Raw genomic sequence first — 18,622 nt, 5'->3', positions numbered from 1 at the left:
AGAGAAAAACGAATATAAATGGATATGAACCTGAATAAATCAAAAGTCAAACAACACTTGCTGAAAATGTTTTTCACAGCATGCATAGTTCAGTAATGAGCACACATCACAATTCTTATTACAAAATGTATATTGTGATGATAAAAAGGATTATAGAAATCAAGTGAAGCTAAATAATTAATTAAAATAATTCCAACTCTTTGGTGTCACCTTTTGACCTGTCACTGATATTTTCCTGGCGCTTCTTTTGGGTTTATATACAAACCATGTGACCATGAAAAATCAATACACAAAACGGAAACAGTGGGAAATTCAACACAAATTGGCAGAAAATGATTATCAAAGAACAAATAAAACACAAAGACAGTATTGTAGTCATTTATTTTCAACAAAAGCTTAATTTAGAAAGTTTTCAAGTAGGTTTGGCTTTCACCAACATGGTTTTCTTCAGGAAATGCACATCTGACCACATTTCTCGGACTTGGATTTTTCCTCTAGTCACTGGATTTCGGAATAAGTCGGTACCCTTCTCTGGAATCTGAATTTTATTCCCAAACTTCCGACTCATACTGGAGTTCCTACAGGGTATGTAATTTTGAGTAGGAGTACATTGACTCCACTAGCAAAGTTGCCATAATAAATATGAGAGCAAAAGTATATAGCAACACAGTAAGTCAACTATTATATAAGTCACATAAATAGCCTCCACAGTTATGATTCACTATTAAGAAAAAAAAAGATGAGATTGGATTAGAATTAATTGATTAATTAATTATAAAGACCTAAGATACATGAAACATATTTACAGGAGAACAAGTCCAGTGAAGAAGAGATTTTTTGGAAAGGGAAACAAATCCATAAAGTTTGGTGCTACACCTTCTTACAAGTAAGCAAAGTTACATATATTGAAGCTGGAATTTTAGTGTGATTTATAATTCATATGGATGACAGAGATAGGACAATACATATGTAATGAAACACCATGTTAAGATTTAAACAAAAACAAGGTAATGAATGGAAAACACGTTGTATGAAATGAGAACCTGATACAAATATATTTGGTTGTTTCCTAGTTAATAGCAAATTTTTTATTTAACCTTTATAGATATCAGTGTTATTAAGTATCAGATTTGTTTTGTCTTTCTTAAATAATTCTATGCTTTTTATCGTAACAACCCTGCATACCTGAGGTATCCATTTTAGGGATTCTATTGTATTGAAGATTAACCAGGCGTTGGTTCACTGTCATTGTAATTCTCTGCTTTATTAACATGAATATTTTAAAAAAAAAGAAGAGGTGGTATTACTGACCATGGAAGACCTACAAACCAAAAATCAATGGGCGCAAAAAAATCAATTATCAATCCCAATAAAGCCTACAAAAATTGGTGAGAACCCATACCATAATGGAAGGTATAAAAAGCTTCTTGTAAAATAAATTCTATCCCAACTTCAATACAACAGAAAGATAATAATGAACACTGTACTGTTCCATTTAAAAAATAACTGTTTAGATGAAGTATTTGTCAAACTTTTTGCTAACATGCTGCTTTCTATTTCAGACACCGTGGGTTATTTGGAAAGAAGAAGAAGGGGACCAGTGAAGAAGAAAGTGATATTGGTGAGCTCCCCCCACCACCTGTTATTATTTCTGATCCTAATTCAGCTATGCCTGAGAGGGGTATACTGAAAAACAATCGTAAATCTAGTGATGGAAGTCGTAGTAGTGATACATACACTGGTACCGGAGGAACAGATACTGCAGACCAGGATAGTGAAGGTCCTTATGGACTGGAAACAGAAGATGATGAGGCAGAAGAAATTCAGGAAATTCTTAATCGGAAATTTGATCCTGAAAAATCTATGGAAGCCTTAGATCAGATAGTGGATTCTTCCAGCTTTGACTTTGTATTGCCATCCCCATATTTTAGTACTGTTGGTAATTGTACAGATAATTCTCCAACCAAAAGACTTTTTGGATATGATATACCTCAGTTCTCACAGCAAACACCACAACGTCCATTTTATTGGAAAAATAATTTGTCATCCCCTCCAAAGTCTAGAGTAGTTAGAATGAAAAACTTAGATGAATTGATACAACAAATTGATCGCCATACTATTGATCTGTCCCCATCACCAGATGAGCTTCAGATGCAGATATCTCCATCTACATCAGAGGATGTTCGTAGTAATTCAACCGATGATAGACAATATCACAACAATCACACTCCTCCTAGTCCATTGTCAATAGCTAGCACTAGTACTAGAGACACCTACAGACCATTTTTAAACAGTCAGTGGACAAAATATATCTTGCGTAGAAATGAAATGGATGATTGTGGTATGGATGTGTATGGATCTGAATCCCCCATGCCACAGATCAGTATCCCACCTCCTATGAGTCCACTAAACATCCGAAGTATATATAACTATGCACAAAACTCACATGGAAGAGATGTGAATGATACACCTATAGGAAGTCAGGCAGGGGATTGTGGATCAACTCATGGTACCACAAGTTCTAGAAATGGATATGAAAAAAGTTCAGGCTATGGTAGTGAACATGATCCTGAACACTTCAGTACTGATGAAATGTCACGTAATCAGTCTCGCTCAGGATCACTCTCTCCTCCACCTTACAGTGCAGTGATAAGGGCGGGCCCAAATAAAATCAAATTAGTATCTGCCAAAAAATTACATGATACTGGGATTGGGGATGAAGACTTACAAAAACTTTTACAAGAATTACCAAAAATAGATTCAGGATCTTACAGCCGTCATCCTGTGAAATCAGAAGCTAGTCTCCCACCAAAAGAAAGTGATCCCTTGTTAGGAGGACATTTACAAGATGAGCAGGATTGTATTGAAAATGCTCCCTGTATTGACTGTAGTGTTGAAGAAATACCAAATAGTAAGTCTCGACGAAAAAGTCGTGGATCTGTCAATAGTCAGCTGATGAATATAAGCTTTAATCAGAATGGTGAAGACAGGGATTGTGTTGAAGTAACTGACAATAAACATAATTGTGCCATTGATGTTGATACTTAAATTACTGATATTTGTAATGGTTATATTATACATCAGTTGTAATATGTTTTGATTGTAAATACAGTTAAATGTTATATAATACCAGTTTCTTACCCATAATTCTAATTACATAGATATAATAATAGAAGTTATTTAATAAAGAAAATATTATTTTACACTATGGAATGAAATTTAGATAAAAACAAATATTCATCGATTAACAAGCCAAATGACAGATTCTTTTACAGCATTCACTTCATACAAGTACATTTGTTGGCAATTTGTATTTAATAAAATGATAAAAAAAATAGTTATTATGATATACTTATACACTTAAGATAACATATAATCTTCTATATACTACATTACTACATTTTTTGTTGTATAGACTTTGTGCCAAAGTCAAACTTGGCAGCTTGTTATTATACTTATAGTTTTACTACATGCATAGAAACAGCAGTGCTGTAACTTGTTTTAAAACTAAGAACAAAATAAACATTAAATATGTACAGCAATGAGCATGATTAGCAAGTGTGGATTTATGGTATGGAACAATGTAAGAATCCATTACTCAAATCTTTTTGATTAAAGTTAAAGTAGAGGAATTGTAAAATACACATTTCTGTATAATAGAAAAACAATAGTGTTCTTTTATCTGTCTCAATTAATGGCTTATCCTGCTTATTGTACAAATTTTGCATAGCATTCCTTTATATTGAATATTTTTACTTTAAAAATTGTCTTAAAACCTCACTTCAATTAACTGGTTTGTCATGTATCTTAGTCTTCTAAATATTTATCATTTTGATTAAGATCTTATCTTTTTGTTGTTCATAGAAATACTCTTAAAGAAGCATTTTTAAATAAGTTTATATGAAAGAAAGACTTTTTAGTAAATGTAAAAGACAAAAGTTTGTGAACTGCCTTCAAGTTAGAATTACTTGTTCTTTATATGTAATTAGTAAAAACAGTTATTTGAAATGAGGTTTAAATACAAATTTATGTTTTTATTTTCTATTAAAAGTATTTTTATTTAAGTATTTTATACCCAGCATTATTTGTTAGTTTTGCACCTTTATTTTTTTAAATAATTTTTGTTTTGTTATATTTTTATGTTATTTTTATTTTTCATTAAGTATCAATTTAATTTAAGTTTAAATTGAATTTCATTAACATATAATGAACAATTACTTTAAAACTAATTGACATAAAAAAAAAAGACAACTTCACAACAAAAGTGAAGAATTTTATCAAAATTGAAGGGTTTTTTTTGTAAAATTGTTATTTGAATCTAATGTGAAAAACTTTAGATACATATAAGGCAACTTTTCTATATATGTAATTTTTTTTGCAATTTAGTTATTTCATATCACTCTTTATAGTAATTTTTATTTCCAAAGATAATAGTTTTGAAATAGGACTTGTTACTATTCTGAAAAAAATTAACCAATAGCTAGAAAATGTATAGCAAATTAGTATTGAATGTAGAACCAAAATTGTTATGAATATAAATGGTATTAGGTTTTTATTGAAAGATCTAGAAAGTACTAATTATAAAATTTGACCTCATATTAATAAACTTGTATATCTTATAATGTGAATCATGTGACATATAAACATTAAGTTATAAGTTGTTTTCTAGAATCTCATTTAGATTTTTAGTTGTAATAGATATTTTTAGAAAATAAGTTGAATGATCATTTTATGATATAATTCATGCTACTTTTTTTGCTAAGTGCAATATGGATATGATCAAATTACATTGTATAAATATATGATATTGTCCATCTTATTTTTGCTCACTTTATTCTTTTGAATCTACTTACACCTTGCTAATAAACATGTTTCGGTTTGAATCATTTTATTTTTTTAATACACAAATGTATACATACTTTAAATGTGTTCAATCTTGTCCAGTTTTCCATGCCAACATAAATGCCTTTTGTTGTCATGAACAATGACAAAAAAATATTTTTTCTGGACTAAAGCATTAGAAATGAGATCTAGCCTTTCTAGACTAAAGCATTAGAAGAGAGATAAAAAAATCATCTTCTTTCAGTTGCTAGTGCATTGTGAAAGTATTTCACTTTTAAAAGTTGGATATAGCTATTAATCAAGTAATGATAAACTGTTTAAAACAGCATTAACATGCTGCTTTGAAATGACTATTTAGTATATTTTTTTCACTGCTAAGTTATGGCTTTCATTTTTTAAGGTTGTTTTTTGGTAGTATATGTGGTATCTTATGGTTGTTACTTTATTTATAATGTTTATATAAAGTGGTGCTTTAAATGTTGTTGTCACAAATAACATTATTTTCTATACATACTTAATTCATCAGTCACTAACATTTTGAAAGATAGTTATCAATTGTGAAAAGGTAGCTTAAAATGTCAGCATTGCCAGGCCCTGAAAAGATATTTTTAAAACCAAAAGACATGTATTTTTCTTTTTTCAATTTTAAGAAAATTTTATTTTTGATTCAGCAAATGAAAATGTTTATAAATCTTTTTATCAAAGCTGAATATTGCAATTAAAATGCATGATTTAAATTTAACAATACAATAACTTTCTTACAACAACAAAGAAATACTTTTGGTTTGATCGTTTTAAAAGAGCTGACATTTTTAGTTTAAGGGCATTTGACATCCGTTTATGAAAACAATACTTTAAGAATTTAGTCATTATAGTTCTGAGTGGAAAAATAAAAAATTGTTATTTTTGTGTGCTCAATGAAATTAATGTGATGTAACAGTAATACAAGCATACTAAAGAAAACATTTTGAAAGATGATTTATAATAGTCATGGTTATAAATACTCTACTGTATTTGTCACAAAGTAAACAAAATTATCATATTGTCTCTTTTTCATGTTTTTATGCCCCCGCCGTAGCAGTGGGGCCATTAAGTTTTACCCTTGTCTGTCTGTACGTATGTCCCAAAATTGGTTTCCGTTCTCTAACTTGAGTTTGCCTCGACCAAATGTTATGAAACTTATACACAATGCTTATTACCACAAAACACAGATCAAGTTTGAATTTTGGTGGCGTCACTTCAACAGATCTAGAGTTATGCCCCTTTATAAATGAAAAAATTGCAAAATTTTTAGTTTCCGTTCTCTAACTTAAGTTTGCCTCAACCAAATGTTATGAAACTTATACACAATGCTTATTACCACAAAACACAGATCACGTTTGAATTTTGGTGGCGTCACTTTAACTGTTCTAGAGTTATGCCCCTTTATAAATGGAAAAATCGCAAAATTTTTAGTTTCCGTTCTCTAACTTAAGTTTGCCTCAACCAAATGTTATGAAACATATACACAATGCTTATTACCACAAAACACAGATGAAGTTATAATTTTGGTGGTGTCACTTTAACCATTCTAGAGTTATGCCCCTTTATAAATGGAAAAATTGCAAAATTTTTATTTTCTTCTTTATATCAAGTAATTTCTAAAATTGGAGTTATCTTCCTTTGTCCATGATTATAGTTGAATCAACTACAATCAATGCTTTATACAATGCAATGTTAATTTTGACTTCCACTGATAAAACACAGATCAAGTTGAATTTGGGTAGTGTCACTTTAACCATTATTGAGTTATGCCCCTTTATAAATCGAAAGATTGCAAAATTTTTAGTTTCCATTCTGTAACTTTAGTTTGCCCCTACCAAACATTATGAAACCTATACACAATATTCATTACCACAAAACTAAGATCAAGTACAAATTTTTTGTTTCCGTTTTCTATCTTTAGTTTTCCTCAACCAAATGTTATGAAACTTATACACAATGCTAATTACTACATAATACAGATTAAGTACGAAATTTGGTGGCGACACTTTTACCATTCTTGAGTTATGTCCCTTTATAAACATAAAGATTGCTGAATTTTTCGTTTCCATTCTCTTACTTTAGTTTGTCTCAACCAAATGTTATAAAACTTATACACAACCGTTCTAGAGTTATGTGTGTTTACAAATAGAAAAAATGATGAATTTTTAGTTTCTGTTCTCTACTTAAGTTAGCCTCAACCAAATGTTATGAGGCTTATACACAATGCTTATTACCACAAAACTCAGATCAAGTTCAAATTTGGGTAGCGTCACTTTTACCGTTCTTCAGTTATGTCCCGTTATAACTATATGCTATTCAAGCGGGGCATCATCTGTGTCCACATGTGGACACTATCCACATTTATTTAAGACCTGCCATAGACATTTCAAATCAGTCCCTGAGTGTACCATCTGCACATGCTTCAGCACTGGCATGAATCAATGATATATTTTGTCTGTCATTTTTCGTTCATGAAATTGCATAATTGTGCAAAAGGTTAAGTTATCATACTCTCCAACAAGGTGGTTCTTCGATGATTTTGGCTGTTCTGTTTTTTAAACTCTCCATATGGTCAGGGTTTGTCTAGCCTCAACAAAGTCACTGATGGGAGACTTGGGTGTGCTGATACATTGGCGTCGATAATTGTTTTAGTTTGTCTTTAGGTCACCCTTATAGGAAGTCAATGATATTTGGTAGGCAGTCGTAGTCGTATAATCTTTGACACATCTCCATTGAGATTATTTGTCCCTATTCTTGAAGTCTTTCTTTTCCCAGAATATTTTTAAAGTATTTGCAACTGGACATTTAGAAACTACTATCAATCAAAGACTTTTCAAATTTGTTCAGTCATAATCAGTAAGGCAATGGAGACATCTAGCTAGCAGCAAAAAGAAAACCAACATGACCTACCTTTGATGTTTTAAGTACCATACTGCCTTAGATGCACCAAGATGCAGGTCAAATAAAATTACCCATGTCTGTCTGTCCACCCACACTCCAAGTTTTTAATTTAGGTTCATTTATCAGAAACATACCGTTATAATATCAATTGTACTTCACTCCATTACAGTCCTTTTTTATGCTCCCGCCAAAGCATTAAGTGTTACTCTTGTTTGTTTGTCTGTACATCCGTCTGTACTGCCCCTGCCACAACATTAGGGTTTACCCTTGTCCGTCTGTAGTATCAAAATTAGTTTCTGTTCTTGAACTTTAGTTTGCCTCAACCAAATGTAAAGTTTTTGATTTCAATTAATCTTTCATAGAATTATTGGTATAAGAAAGAATAAGAATGCTGATTTTAACTCCATTTTCATATATATTTGTTTTATGTACGTTGTATGTTATAATACGACCTCGGCCAACAATCATTAGACGTAATTCAAAATTGTAAATATACCCGATCATCTCACTATTGATTTTTTAATACACTTGACATAACGCATAACAGATGTATAGTTATATGCAGATGTAAAGTCATTTTTTTACACGAAATTATCGCAATATAAACATATAGTGGCGATTACCCTTCTAATGACAATCAAAAACTTTTAAAGCCAATTATATATTCTAGAGTTATCCCCCTTGGCAAATACTGAATTTTTCTGAGTTATGTCCTTTTATAACATTATATGCAAACAGGGGCATGATCCCATGGACACATTCTCCATTTATTGTATTAAAAAACTTTCCCAACATCATCTTTGTAACTATAATTTACATTTCCTAGAAAGACTTCAGTTTTGTTTCGCTTTTAGTTTCATTTCTCATGAACTTGTGGAAAAAATGAAAACAATACGTTATAAATTTCATGCATCCCAAGTGGTGGAAATATATCATTGGTGGTGATGATGGATTTACTTTTAATGTCTAGTTGCAAATATTTCATGAATATCAGGATGATTTTAAATCTGATATGAAATGAACTCTGCCTGTACTAGACGTGACACATTGAGCCCGATGATGAATGTGATGGTTCATTATGAGTGGGAAATACCAGCATCTGCCCGGTGTTTATAAAAAATGATAGATTTATCGCAAGTAGTTATAGACCGGTTTCGCTCGCATGTATTTCCTGCAAACTATTGGAACTTATCATTTGCTAGACATCACGCCTTCAAGAATCATCATATCTATAGCTTGGAAACTCGACTTGAAATGTCATTCATGGCTGGGCAAGCTCCAACGACAACCGGCTACAAATCAAGAACTTCATTTTCATGACCTACTGAAAAGCAACCTACAGATACGGAATACCAAGTAACACAATGCCTGTTCCTCGTCCATATTATAGTAACTACATGGCATATATGTGACATCGGTAATCTGGCTATATACAGAGAAATGCGATTGCTACAGGTAAATAAACAACGTCAGACTGCTTGAAGGTACAACAAAATAAACACCTCAAGTAAATTGGCTGAAACTTGGAGAATGCGTTTCCCGCACTTGTCAAATGTAACATGGTGATCCAAAGCTGCAAAAGATTACCACAATATTTAAGTTTACTCTAAAACGCACTGAACTGAAATTCTTAAAATCAATAAAATGGAGTGAGCTTCACCAACGATTTACATATGGGAAAACACATTAAGGATAAATGCATTAAATCTTGTAGAACCTTGGATTATTAAAACGAAATGTGCCATCATGCCATATAGAGGCAAAATTACAGGCGTACAAAGTACTCATTCGACATGTCCTCGAATATGCGTACAGAACCTTCATCATAAATATAATATACATGTACAAGACAAACTAAAAAAACGTCCAGAAAAGAGCAGATAGATTCATAACATTTAACTACAGTAAGTAATTACGAACCAGGTAGTTTGACTTCAATCCAGATCAAGATCAAATTATGAACATGTAAATGTTCTTTGAAAAAAGAATAGAATGATTTCATTTTGTAAATGTGCACACCATCTAGCCGAAATGCCAACAGAAAATCTGCAACGACCACAAAGAACATGCATAGCCAACGCTGTCTCAGAATTCCAACCAACCATTTCTCTTTTGTATTGTTTCAAATTTTGTCATGCGGCCTTTTATACTTAATTACACAGTATGGTTTTTTTTTTCTCATTGTTGAAGGCCGTATGTTGACCTTTAGTTGTTTACGTCCTCGTCGTTTGGTCTCTAGTACTAGTAGATAGTTGTCGCATAGGCAATCATACCACATCTATTTATTTTTATATTGCCATAGAGTGGCCCTTATTTAAGCAAGGAGGTATTTACAGTTTTAAATTTTATCTCACTATAAAGTATGGAAGTCTATTTTTGCCATCGAGATAAATTTGAGTTTACATAATTCATCTCGATAAGTCAACATGAAATAGGTATTTTGACGACTTATACTGATTTTATCTTGACAAGTCATGAAATCTTCTCACAATTTATCTAGATAATTTTTTTTAACTGGTCAAGATAATTTTACGGTTATCGTGTTTTTGTCGAGCCTTCGACTTTTGTCGAAAAAGCGAGACATAGCGATCCTACATTCCGTCGGCGTCGTCGTCGTCGTCGTCGTCGGCGGCGTCCACAAATATTCACTCTGTGGTTAAAGTTTTTGAAATTTTAATAACTTTCTTAAACTATCCTGGATGTCTACCAAACTTGGACTATGATCATAAGATAATATTCAAAAGTAAATTTTGTAAAAAAAAAATTCCATTTTTTCCGTATTTTACTTATAAATGGACTTAGTTTTTCTGCCAGTTAACATAACATTCACTCTGTGGTTAAAGTTTTTAAAATTTTAACAACTTTCTTAAACTATCCTGGATTTGTACCAAACTTGGACAGAAGCTTGTTTATGATTAAAAGCTAGTATCTAGAAGGAAACTTTGTTAAAATTTTGTTCCATTTTTTCTGTATTTTACTTATAAATGGACTTAGTTTTTCTTCCAGTTAACATTACATACAGTCTGCAGTTTAAGTTTTAAAACATTTATTAGATTCATAAACTATCTTGGATTTTACCAAACTTGGACAGAAGCTACTTACAATCAAAAGATAGTATAGAGAGGAATATTTTTATTAACTTTTTTTCTCATTTTTTTTTGAGCCTGTGATTAACAGCAAAAGTAGGCGAGACACTGGGTTCCGCGGAACCCTTACGAATTTTTCTTATGCCAATGCCAATTTGTAGCATCGACATAAAGAATAGTCATGATAGAAGTTTAATGTTTTTAAACAAATAGAACGACCTTGACGCCAATTTTTGAGAAAAACTCGAGATATTATCGCAACAATTCACGATATTTTATCTTATCACTCCAAATAACTAAAATATCGTGAATTGTTGAGATAATATCTCGAGTTTTCTAGAAAATTAGCGTCTAAGTCGTTCTATTTGTTTAAATACATTGAACTTCTATCACGACTTATCTTTATGTCTATGCTACAAATTGGCATCGGCATAAAAAATCACGATAACTGTATAATTATCTTGACAAATTATCTAGATAAATTGTGAAAAAGTTTTATGACTTGTCGAAATAAAATCCTGATAAGTCGTCAAAATACCTGATTTATGTTGACTTAACGAGATAATTCATGTCAACTCAGATTTATCTCGATGGCAGAAATAGGCCACCATAATAAAGTGAGAAAATGTCATGCACTTAATCCCCATGGAGGTAGGTATAAGTTTATATGGTTATCTAATTTTTCTTTCTTTGTTGCTAACTACCAGCACAGAAAAACTATGGCAAATGTGGTTTACTTGTAGTTTATTTGTTCTCTAACGATTTTATAACACTTGAAAACACATGAATTAAGCGGTTGATTTATTCCTTCTTATTTTATAAGTATTACAGTAATGAGTTTATAGAGCACTATATTAATAGTACATTATACCGGTACCATGAGTTTATAGAGCACTATATTAATAGTATATTAAACCAATTACTCATTCACTTGTATAGCAACAGTTACATGTTTTGTAAGAATCAAGAATGAAGCATGTCTCCACACCTTTGTGGTTTTTGGTCACCAGTGTTATGGTTAAAATCCTTACATCTTGAAAAACAAATGAAATACTGTGCGATGAGATTATTCAATACCAATCTAATGGACCATAAGTTACAGTTCTTCTCAATTAAGTGAAACCTCAGAACACTGTTTGGTAAAACACAATTGCATCCTTTAAATCCAATCACAAGGCAATATTTTATGGCCAGTTCACATAAGTAACACATCAATAGCTTTCAAATTATGATTGAAAAATAAGAACGCAAGCCTAGTCATATTGACATAACATTGTTAAAAACAAATGAAATGCACTCACAAATACTTAAAGCAATGATATGCTAGATAACTCTGATCATTTGGCTGCATATTATACTGGGTTTTATGGTTTAACAAAGTTTTAAAGATTTACGTGTTCAAGATTCAGTTCTTTCAAATCTTCTAGTTAGATATATATACAACTATTTTTGTTTTGCATTCACGTAACTTTTATATCTGTATCGAGTGTGCATGATTGTAATGTAAGTTTTGTAATAAAACTGCAAACAAATGTCTGTGTATCACAATAAAGCTTTTAAAGTCTGGTGGTTTTGCTGACCTATTTGTAAAATTTGGTTTCCGATTCCGAAATGTCTTTGAACAAATCTTGTACATCATTCAAGTTACTTTCACTGAAATTCTGAAGAAATTCTTGCATTTCAGTAATACAATTTTGTTCTAACTGTTGCATTGTCGAAAGCAACCTTTGGCCTTTTGGATCATCACTTTCCATAAGCGGTCTTGCTTTTTCGTGTGCAATGAACAAAGGGTGTCGTCTATCGGCGTTCGTCTGGAAACTAGCACGTGCTCTCTCTCCAGTAGAGGGAGAACGTGTTACTTCACCGATATCAACGGAAGAACAAAATATGAAAGGTTTGAAGACGGACAGCGACGGATTTGGAGTAGCAGTGAACCAATGGCAATGTGGAATGTTGACATCTAGCGACAATACAGAAATCTGGCTCCCAACAGTATACAACTCTCCCATAAAATTTATACTGCTCCCTTCATCACGTAAAATTTCCCGCATGCATTCCATATTGAAAGAACCTGACAACAGATACAATGTTAAAATTTAAGTGCATATCATAATCATTTTAAAATGTAATGCTTACTTTCAATATTATATATTTTCGAGCAGTTCAATAGAACACATAACATATATGTTTATATTATTTTGATTTTAACAAGTACTTGAAAAATTGGACAGGCTAAAATAAAACGAATAACAATGCGAACAGAACATACGAAAATGGTTTTAAGATCAGTAAGCACCTACGTATAAATGAAAACCACAAATTAAACATGAATTTTGATTATAACTTTTCATCGAAACTATTACAGGGCATTGAATATAAGAGAAAACTTCAATGTTCAAAACAATAATATCCAACAGATGTGGATCCGATATTTGATTTTAAGCTGTTGGGAGTGACCTACAGATTTGAATGGGTTTAAATTATTTTTTTATTTGGTAAGGGATCTTCTGCCAACTCATGGAAATGCATGACCCTCACTTACGTCTCTTAAAATACGCTTAAATTCTTATATATTACTTACCGTCTTTTGACATATTTGTCATTAATTTTGCTCCCTCAGCTTGTCTATGCTGTGGCTTTTGTATGTCTGTTAGTGATAAGCCATCAAATTCCGCAGAAAATGCTTGACTAAAATTGAAACTACCATTTCCAGACTTCCAATGTCCTGCCTCCGTAGCCTTTTCAACTAACCCAGGTGACAGTTCATCATAGTCGTCTGTTATCCTCAGACAGCTAGAGACATTGAAGTGTCCATCTAAAAAGTGATAAAAAAAAAGGTTTAAATTTGAACTTAAAACAAGGCCAAATACTGTAGAGAATAAAACAGCGAATAGAAGAAAGAAAGCATAATATACAGAAAGCTCTATCGATGACTATTACAATACTGTCAATATAGTAGTCATTGGTTCTAATAAAATATTTCGATACAGAAATCGAAAAGAAACTTGTTGAATTTGTGAAAATACTAAAACCCACATGTATTCATAAACAACCAATCGCAACGTCTTTCAGACGGTGCCACGTGTATTTATAAACAATCAATCACAACGTCTTTCAGGCGGTGCCACATGTATCTATCCAAAGTGATAAAATGCAACTGGTACACTATTCGTGAAAATACTCTTTATTAATCAAAGATCAGGTGAAAACATTGATACATGCCAGATATATGTTTTGCAGCCCAAAATTCACCAGCTGTCTCTAATAACCATGCTTCTTTTGGATCAACAAATATAAAGGAAGTATTATAGGACCACTGTCCGAAACTATGGTCCTGACTTGTGAGTCCACATTGACCATGTTTGTCCAGTAGTTCAGTGATTGTGGCAAGGGCCTCTTTTGAAGTACTACAACGTTCTAAACCAAGCCTAGAAAGAAGAGAATGGTCATCCATTACTTGGTATTTCTATTTAAAATATTTTACCTAAGAGTATTTAAACTTGCATTGTCACTGTCGCATTGTGTTTTTTGTTGTTGTTTGTTGTTAATTTGTTTTGTATTGTTGTTAATGTTAATTTGTTTTTGTATTGTTGTTGTAGTTCCTTTGTGTTGTTTTTGTTTTTTTTCTCCATTTGTTTTGTTGTTTTGTTTTTGTCTTTGTCTTGTCTTGTCTTTGTTTTGTTTTTTGTTTTGTTTTGTTTTTTGTTTTGTTTTGTTTTGTTTTGTTTTGTTTTGTTTTGTTTTGTTTTGTTTTGTTTTTGGAGGTATGTTGCTGCAAATGAATCTTCTCAGTTGTAATTACAGAACATTCTCCTGCTTTAAACACGAATATTTTGTTTTGTAATTTATATTTGCTCGTATCACATTCAACTATTGAACATCTTATCACTAGTCGTGTAAGAAAAAGAGTAAAGAGTAAGATCTGATGCCAAATCCACCCAGTAGTTATGTTTAACAAATGACTTATAGATATAGATAAATGTGATAAACAACATCTTATCAAACCTATAAAGTTCAGTCATTCAGTAACATATTTATCAAATCAAAAGTTATAAATACAACTGTTTTCAAAATCTTGTTAGAATTATGTAATTTCATAGCACTGAAAATTGATTTACGAACACATCTATCTTTATATCTCATTAAAACGAACAAACTTTAGTAATATGATTCTTAATTCACTGTTATCTCATTTTTATTCAATTTGAAAGAAGAGAATAAGATTCATTACACGCTAGCTTGGAAAAAAATCAAAGTGATGTTTTAAAAACACCAGCTTGTAGCAAATCTCACATTCAAGAATAGCGCAATAAATGTGAAGTACCTGACATAATCAACACCCATGAGTTTTGCGCTGTGATCCCCTGGATGACACAATTTGGTCCACACAGCGGTACATCCAATACAAAGTCCTTTGTCATTAGCTCCCATTTCAGCACCCCAGGTCCAAGCTGACTTACTAAGCACCACAGCATGAGTGGATGGTACTTGATCAATTTCTACCAAGGTACACTGTCATATAAAAATATTAAAGATCCCGATGTATTGGTGTCAAATTATTTAGATACATTTTTTAAAATACACATCTTCCACCAATTAATTTACCCTAATCACTTTATAAATTATTTACCGTTGTTCGGCCAACTTATTTTAGCATCTAACTTTAATTAGCTAAAAACATCTGTCAACGTATTATCACGAGAAAATTGTTTTTGAAATATGTGCTTTGTAAACAGATTTGTATAAATAGATAAGAAAATAAAAGAAATACTACAATCTTGATATTTCATCACAATACTATGATGGACAGGTCTGGATTGCGTTAACAGAATGTAAAATAAAGGGCTAACAATTAAGAATGGATAAAAGTTGGCCAAAACAAAAGAAAAGAGAAAAATGGGGGTGATAAAGTATAAAGAATAGAGAAAATTAGAAACCAAATTGTAAAAGAATAGAGAACAATGGACCAAAAGAAAAGGTAATAAACAAATAGTTTAAAAAATTAAAGAGTACAGAAATAATGAAAACCCTCCCATCATGATCTTCTACTACTATAACCACCACATATAGTCGGTCTTGCTATAATAGAACACAAAAAATGCATGACTGAACGCTACGGCTGTTTAGTTAGTATTAAAGCATGCCAATAACTTACCATGACTTTAGACTCTGGTGCATGATCCTTTGCTGGAAAATAAACAACCTCTTGTACCTCAGTCGTCGGACGATCAGAATTTTTACCAAATATTACACATCCTGTCGTTGACGGTGGGTATGCCACAAAGACATCAGACATTCTATAATTCAGTAAAATGTTTTAGATAAGACAAGCAGTAGATACATACAATAGAAAAACACACACAGAGAGAGAAGACAATGATATTTACGCTGCAGGAACTAGAATCTTAAGCACTGGTCAGTAACTGTCCGAAGATCGTTTATCAGTTACATTTGTTCTTTCATCAACATTTTGTTATTTGTGCAGATGACGAACCAAATTAGATTCAATTGTTAATACAATTCATTTCACTAATAACATTTCAAATACTTACACTGTTAAAATAGCAAAAGGTTTAAGACAATAAGAGCACATTGCACACGGTTGCATCAGCAAGAAACAATAGCTTCAATAGACAAGCCAAGAACGCTAAACATAGTTGGTCCAGATAACTCTACTTGGTTAATATATGTTCTTGTTATGAATATATGTGCATATATCTCCTAACTCAAATCTTTTAGATTATTTTATCAAGCTTCAAAAGGGATTATTTAAGACGAGTGGTTTTTATAAAAAACAAACCAAACATTAGTACAGTAAAACTTCTTCTATTCAGCAACACATAATGAATTTTGAACCATCCAAGTATGTTTTATCGTCATTAACAGAATTAATTGATTTGTACATTTTATGGTATATTTGCCATTTGAAGTTGGTCTTCGGTATGTTGATTAAGTAAAACCACCAAACTTAGAATTGCTATGATTAAAATCTTTTCGTTATAATGCCGCGGCACATATCTGAATTCAACTGTCGTAAGAAGCATAGTTGGAACATTTTTTTTTAAACGAGCTCCTTGCAATTGTTTTTTTGGTGAAAATGTCACCTCTCTGAAGCGACAATGCATCGTATCTTCCTATCATTTCAATGTCAATTGGATGTCCTACCATATAACCTGGAGATAGTTTTGTATGTCCTACCATATAACCTGGAGATAGTTTTGTATGTCCTACCATATAACCTGGAGATAGTTTTGTATGTCCTACCATATAACCTGGAGATAGTTTTGTATGTCCTACCATATAACCTGGAGATAGTTTTGTATGTCCTACCATATAACCTGGAGATAGTTTTGTATGTCCTACCATATAACCTGGAGATAGTTTACTTAAATATAAATAATAAGATGTGGTATAAGTGCCAATGAGACAACTATCCATCCAAGTCACAATGTGTAAAAAGTAAACAATTATTATAGGTTAAATGCCTTTTAATCTATTTTCACATCATTTAAATTATTATTTAGTTGGAGAATTTCTAGGAGTTTTAAAACTTGTTTGTATCATCACGATTCCTTGGTCTTTAATCAAACAACTGACTCTTTGTATCATCATTGCTATATAACGAATTCAGCATTTTTCTCAGAAAGTACAAACAAAACAATTGTTTTTTTTTCCTTTCTTCTCCCATTCAATGAACATAAGAATAGGTCATTACAGACAGATCATTATTATACAGCTGATACAATCACTTAGATTGCATAGTTATTTATATGGAAGACATTGATTTCTGACATTCCTATAGCGTTTTCATGTCAACGAAATACATTAAACATCAGAAATGTTAAGTATTGATTTTCTATACATGTATACACGCAGCTGACTTAGCTCTAAAACTATTTGAACATTAAATCTTTAAGTGAGCTTCTGACTTCAATGTTAATGAGCATTTGAAAGTTCATTTAAGCTTGTTTAACACTGAGCTACACATATATCGATCATATCGAGTATGACCATTGATTGGAACATTTTGAAATTTTCCTAAACCACGACTTTTAAAGCACAAGAAATGGGAACCACTGAATAGAAATGAAAATACAGAACACGTCGCTTTCGCATTTCACTGTAGTGTACTTCATATTCCTCAAATGATTACGCAAATTGACAGTGATATATATAAGTTATGAATGGCCTTTCCTTACGCTCTTTCCTCTTACAAGACGAATTCACACAAACACGAAAAATTAAAAGTATACTCCATTGATATTGATAATGTCAAGAATAAAATTGTCTTACCTGAGTTAATAATTCTGTATCTATATTTCCTTTACAAAGAATCTGCTGTCACATCGCATTGATGGCGACGACTGCGCAGATGAAAAAATCGATGTTGTCTAGTGATGTATCCTTGTAATGCGTGTATACTGGTTTCCACTGAGGAAGATGTGGGATGTATGCCAAACCTCGTCAAAAATTAAACAATTAATGTTTTTGCAATCTTCTATCGAATTATTTATTAACTTTAAGATAACAAGCACAAATTAATGCCAGTTTTTATTTATAGACCTTTCGAACTCATCGCTTTTTATTAATGTACATCAAGTTCAGTTATAATAAATAGAAGATGTTCCTTTATATATATATAATATATATAAAAGTCTATAAAAAGGACCAACCAGCAAATTTACTATGTACCGGATCGTCTAGAATAGACGATACTGTTCAGATAAGGAAAACAATGTATAAGTCTAGAGATTTGCACAACGATACTC

At 31.8% G+C, this 18,622-nt stretch overlaps 2 protein-coding genes across 10 annotated transcripts in view; one reads left to right on the top strand and one right to left on the bottom strand.

Annotated features, from left to right (window-relative positions):
• The window catches only part of LOC127728440 (disintegrin and metalloproteinase domain-containing protein unc-71-like), a 56,484-nt gene extending 50,597 nt beyond the window's left edge, over positions 1-5,887 (top strand). For all 4 annotated transcript variants that reach the window (XM_052235798.1, XM_052235796.1, XM_052235795.1 and 1 more), the window contains 2 exons: positions 809-886; positions 1,563-5,887. In XM_052235798.1, the coding sequence (XP_052091758.1) occupies positions 809-886; positions 1,563-3,048 (1,564 nt within the window). In that variant the 3' untranslated portion in view covers positions 3,049-5,887. The remainder of the gene's footprint in view (positions 1-808; positions 887-1,562) is intronic.
• Positions 5,888-11,637: 5,750 nt separating this feature from the next.
• Positions 11,638-18,274, bottom strand: LOC127728465 (secernin-3-like). Of its 6 annotated transcripts, none has more exons than XM_052235855.1 (6): positions 18,147-18,274; positions 16,009-16,150; positions 15,178-15,365; positions 14,076-14,281; positions 13,435-13,668; positions 11,638-12,924 (listed from the first exon to the last, which is right to left on the bottom strand). In XM_052235855.1, the coding sequence occupies exons 2-6, from the start codon at positions 16,147-16,149 to the stop codon at positions 12,434-12,436; spliced, it is 1,260 nt and encodes a 419-aa protein (XP_052091815.1). In that variant the 5' UTR covers position 16,150; positions 18,147-18,274; the 3' UTR covers positions 11,638-12,433. The 6 variants fall into 6 exon arrangements, with proteins under 6 accessions (XP_052091815.1, XP_052091816.1, XP_052091820.1 ...); XM_052235856.1 differs by lacking the exon at positions 18,147-18,274 and adding an exon at positions 17,151-17,176; XM_052235860.1 differs by lacking the exon at positions 18,147-18,274 and adding an exon at positions 17,118-17,166.
• Positions 18,275-18,622: the final 348 nt, after the last annotated feature.

The sequence above is a fragment of the Mytilus californianus genome, unplaced genomic scaffold (assembly GCF_021869535.1).
Source record: "Mytilus californianus isolate M0D057914Y unplaced genomic scaffold, xbMytCali1.0.p SCAF_2, whole genome shotgun sequence".
In the NCBI taxonomy this organism is placed as follows: Eukaryota; Metazoa; Mollusca; class Bivalvia; order Mytilida; family Mytilidae; genus Mytilus; species Mytilus californianus.
The sequence above is the reverse complement of the archived record's forward strand: the minus strand, read 5'-3'. Positions and strand labels throughout refer to the sequence as shown.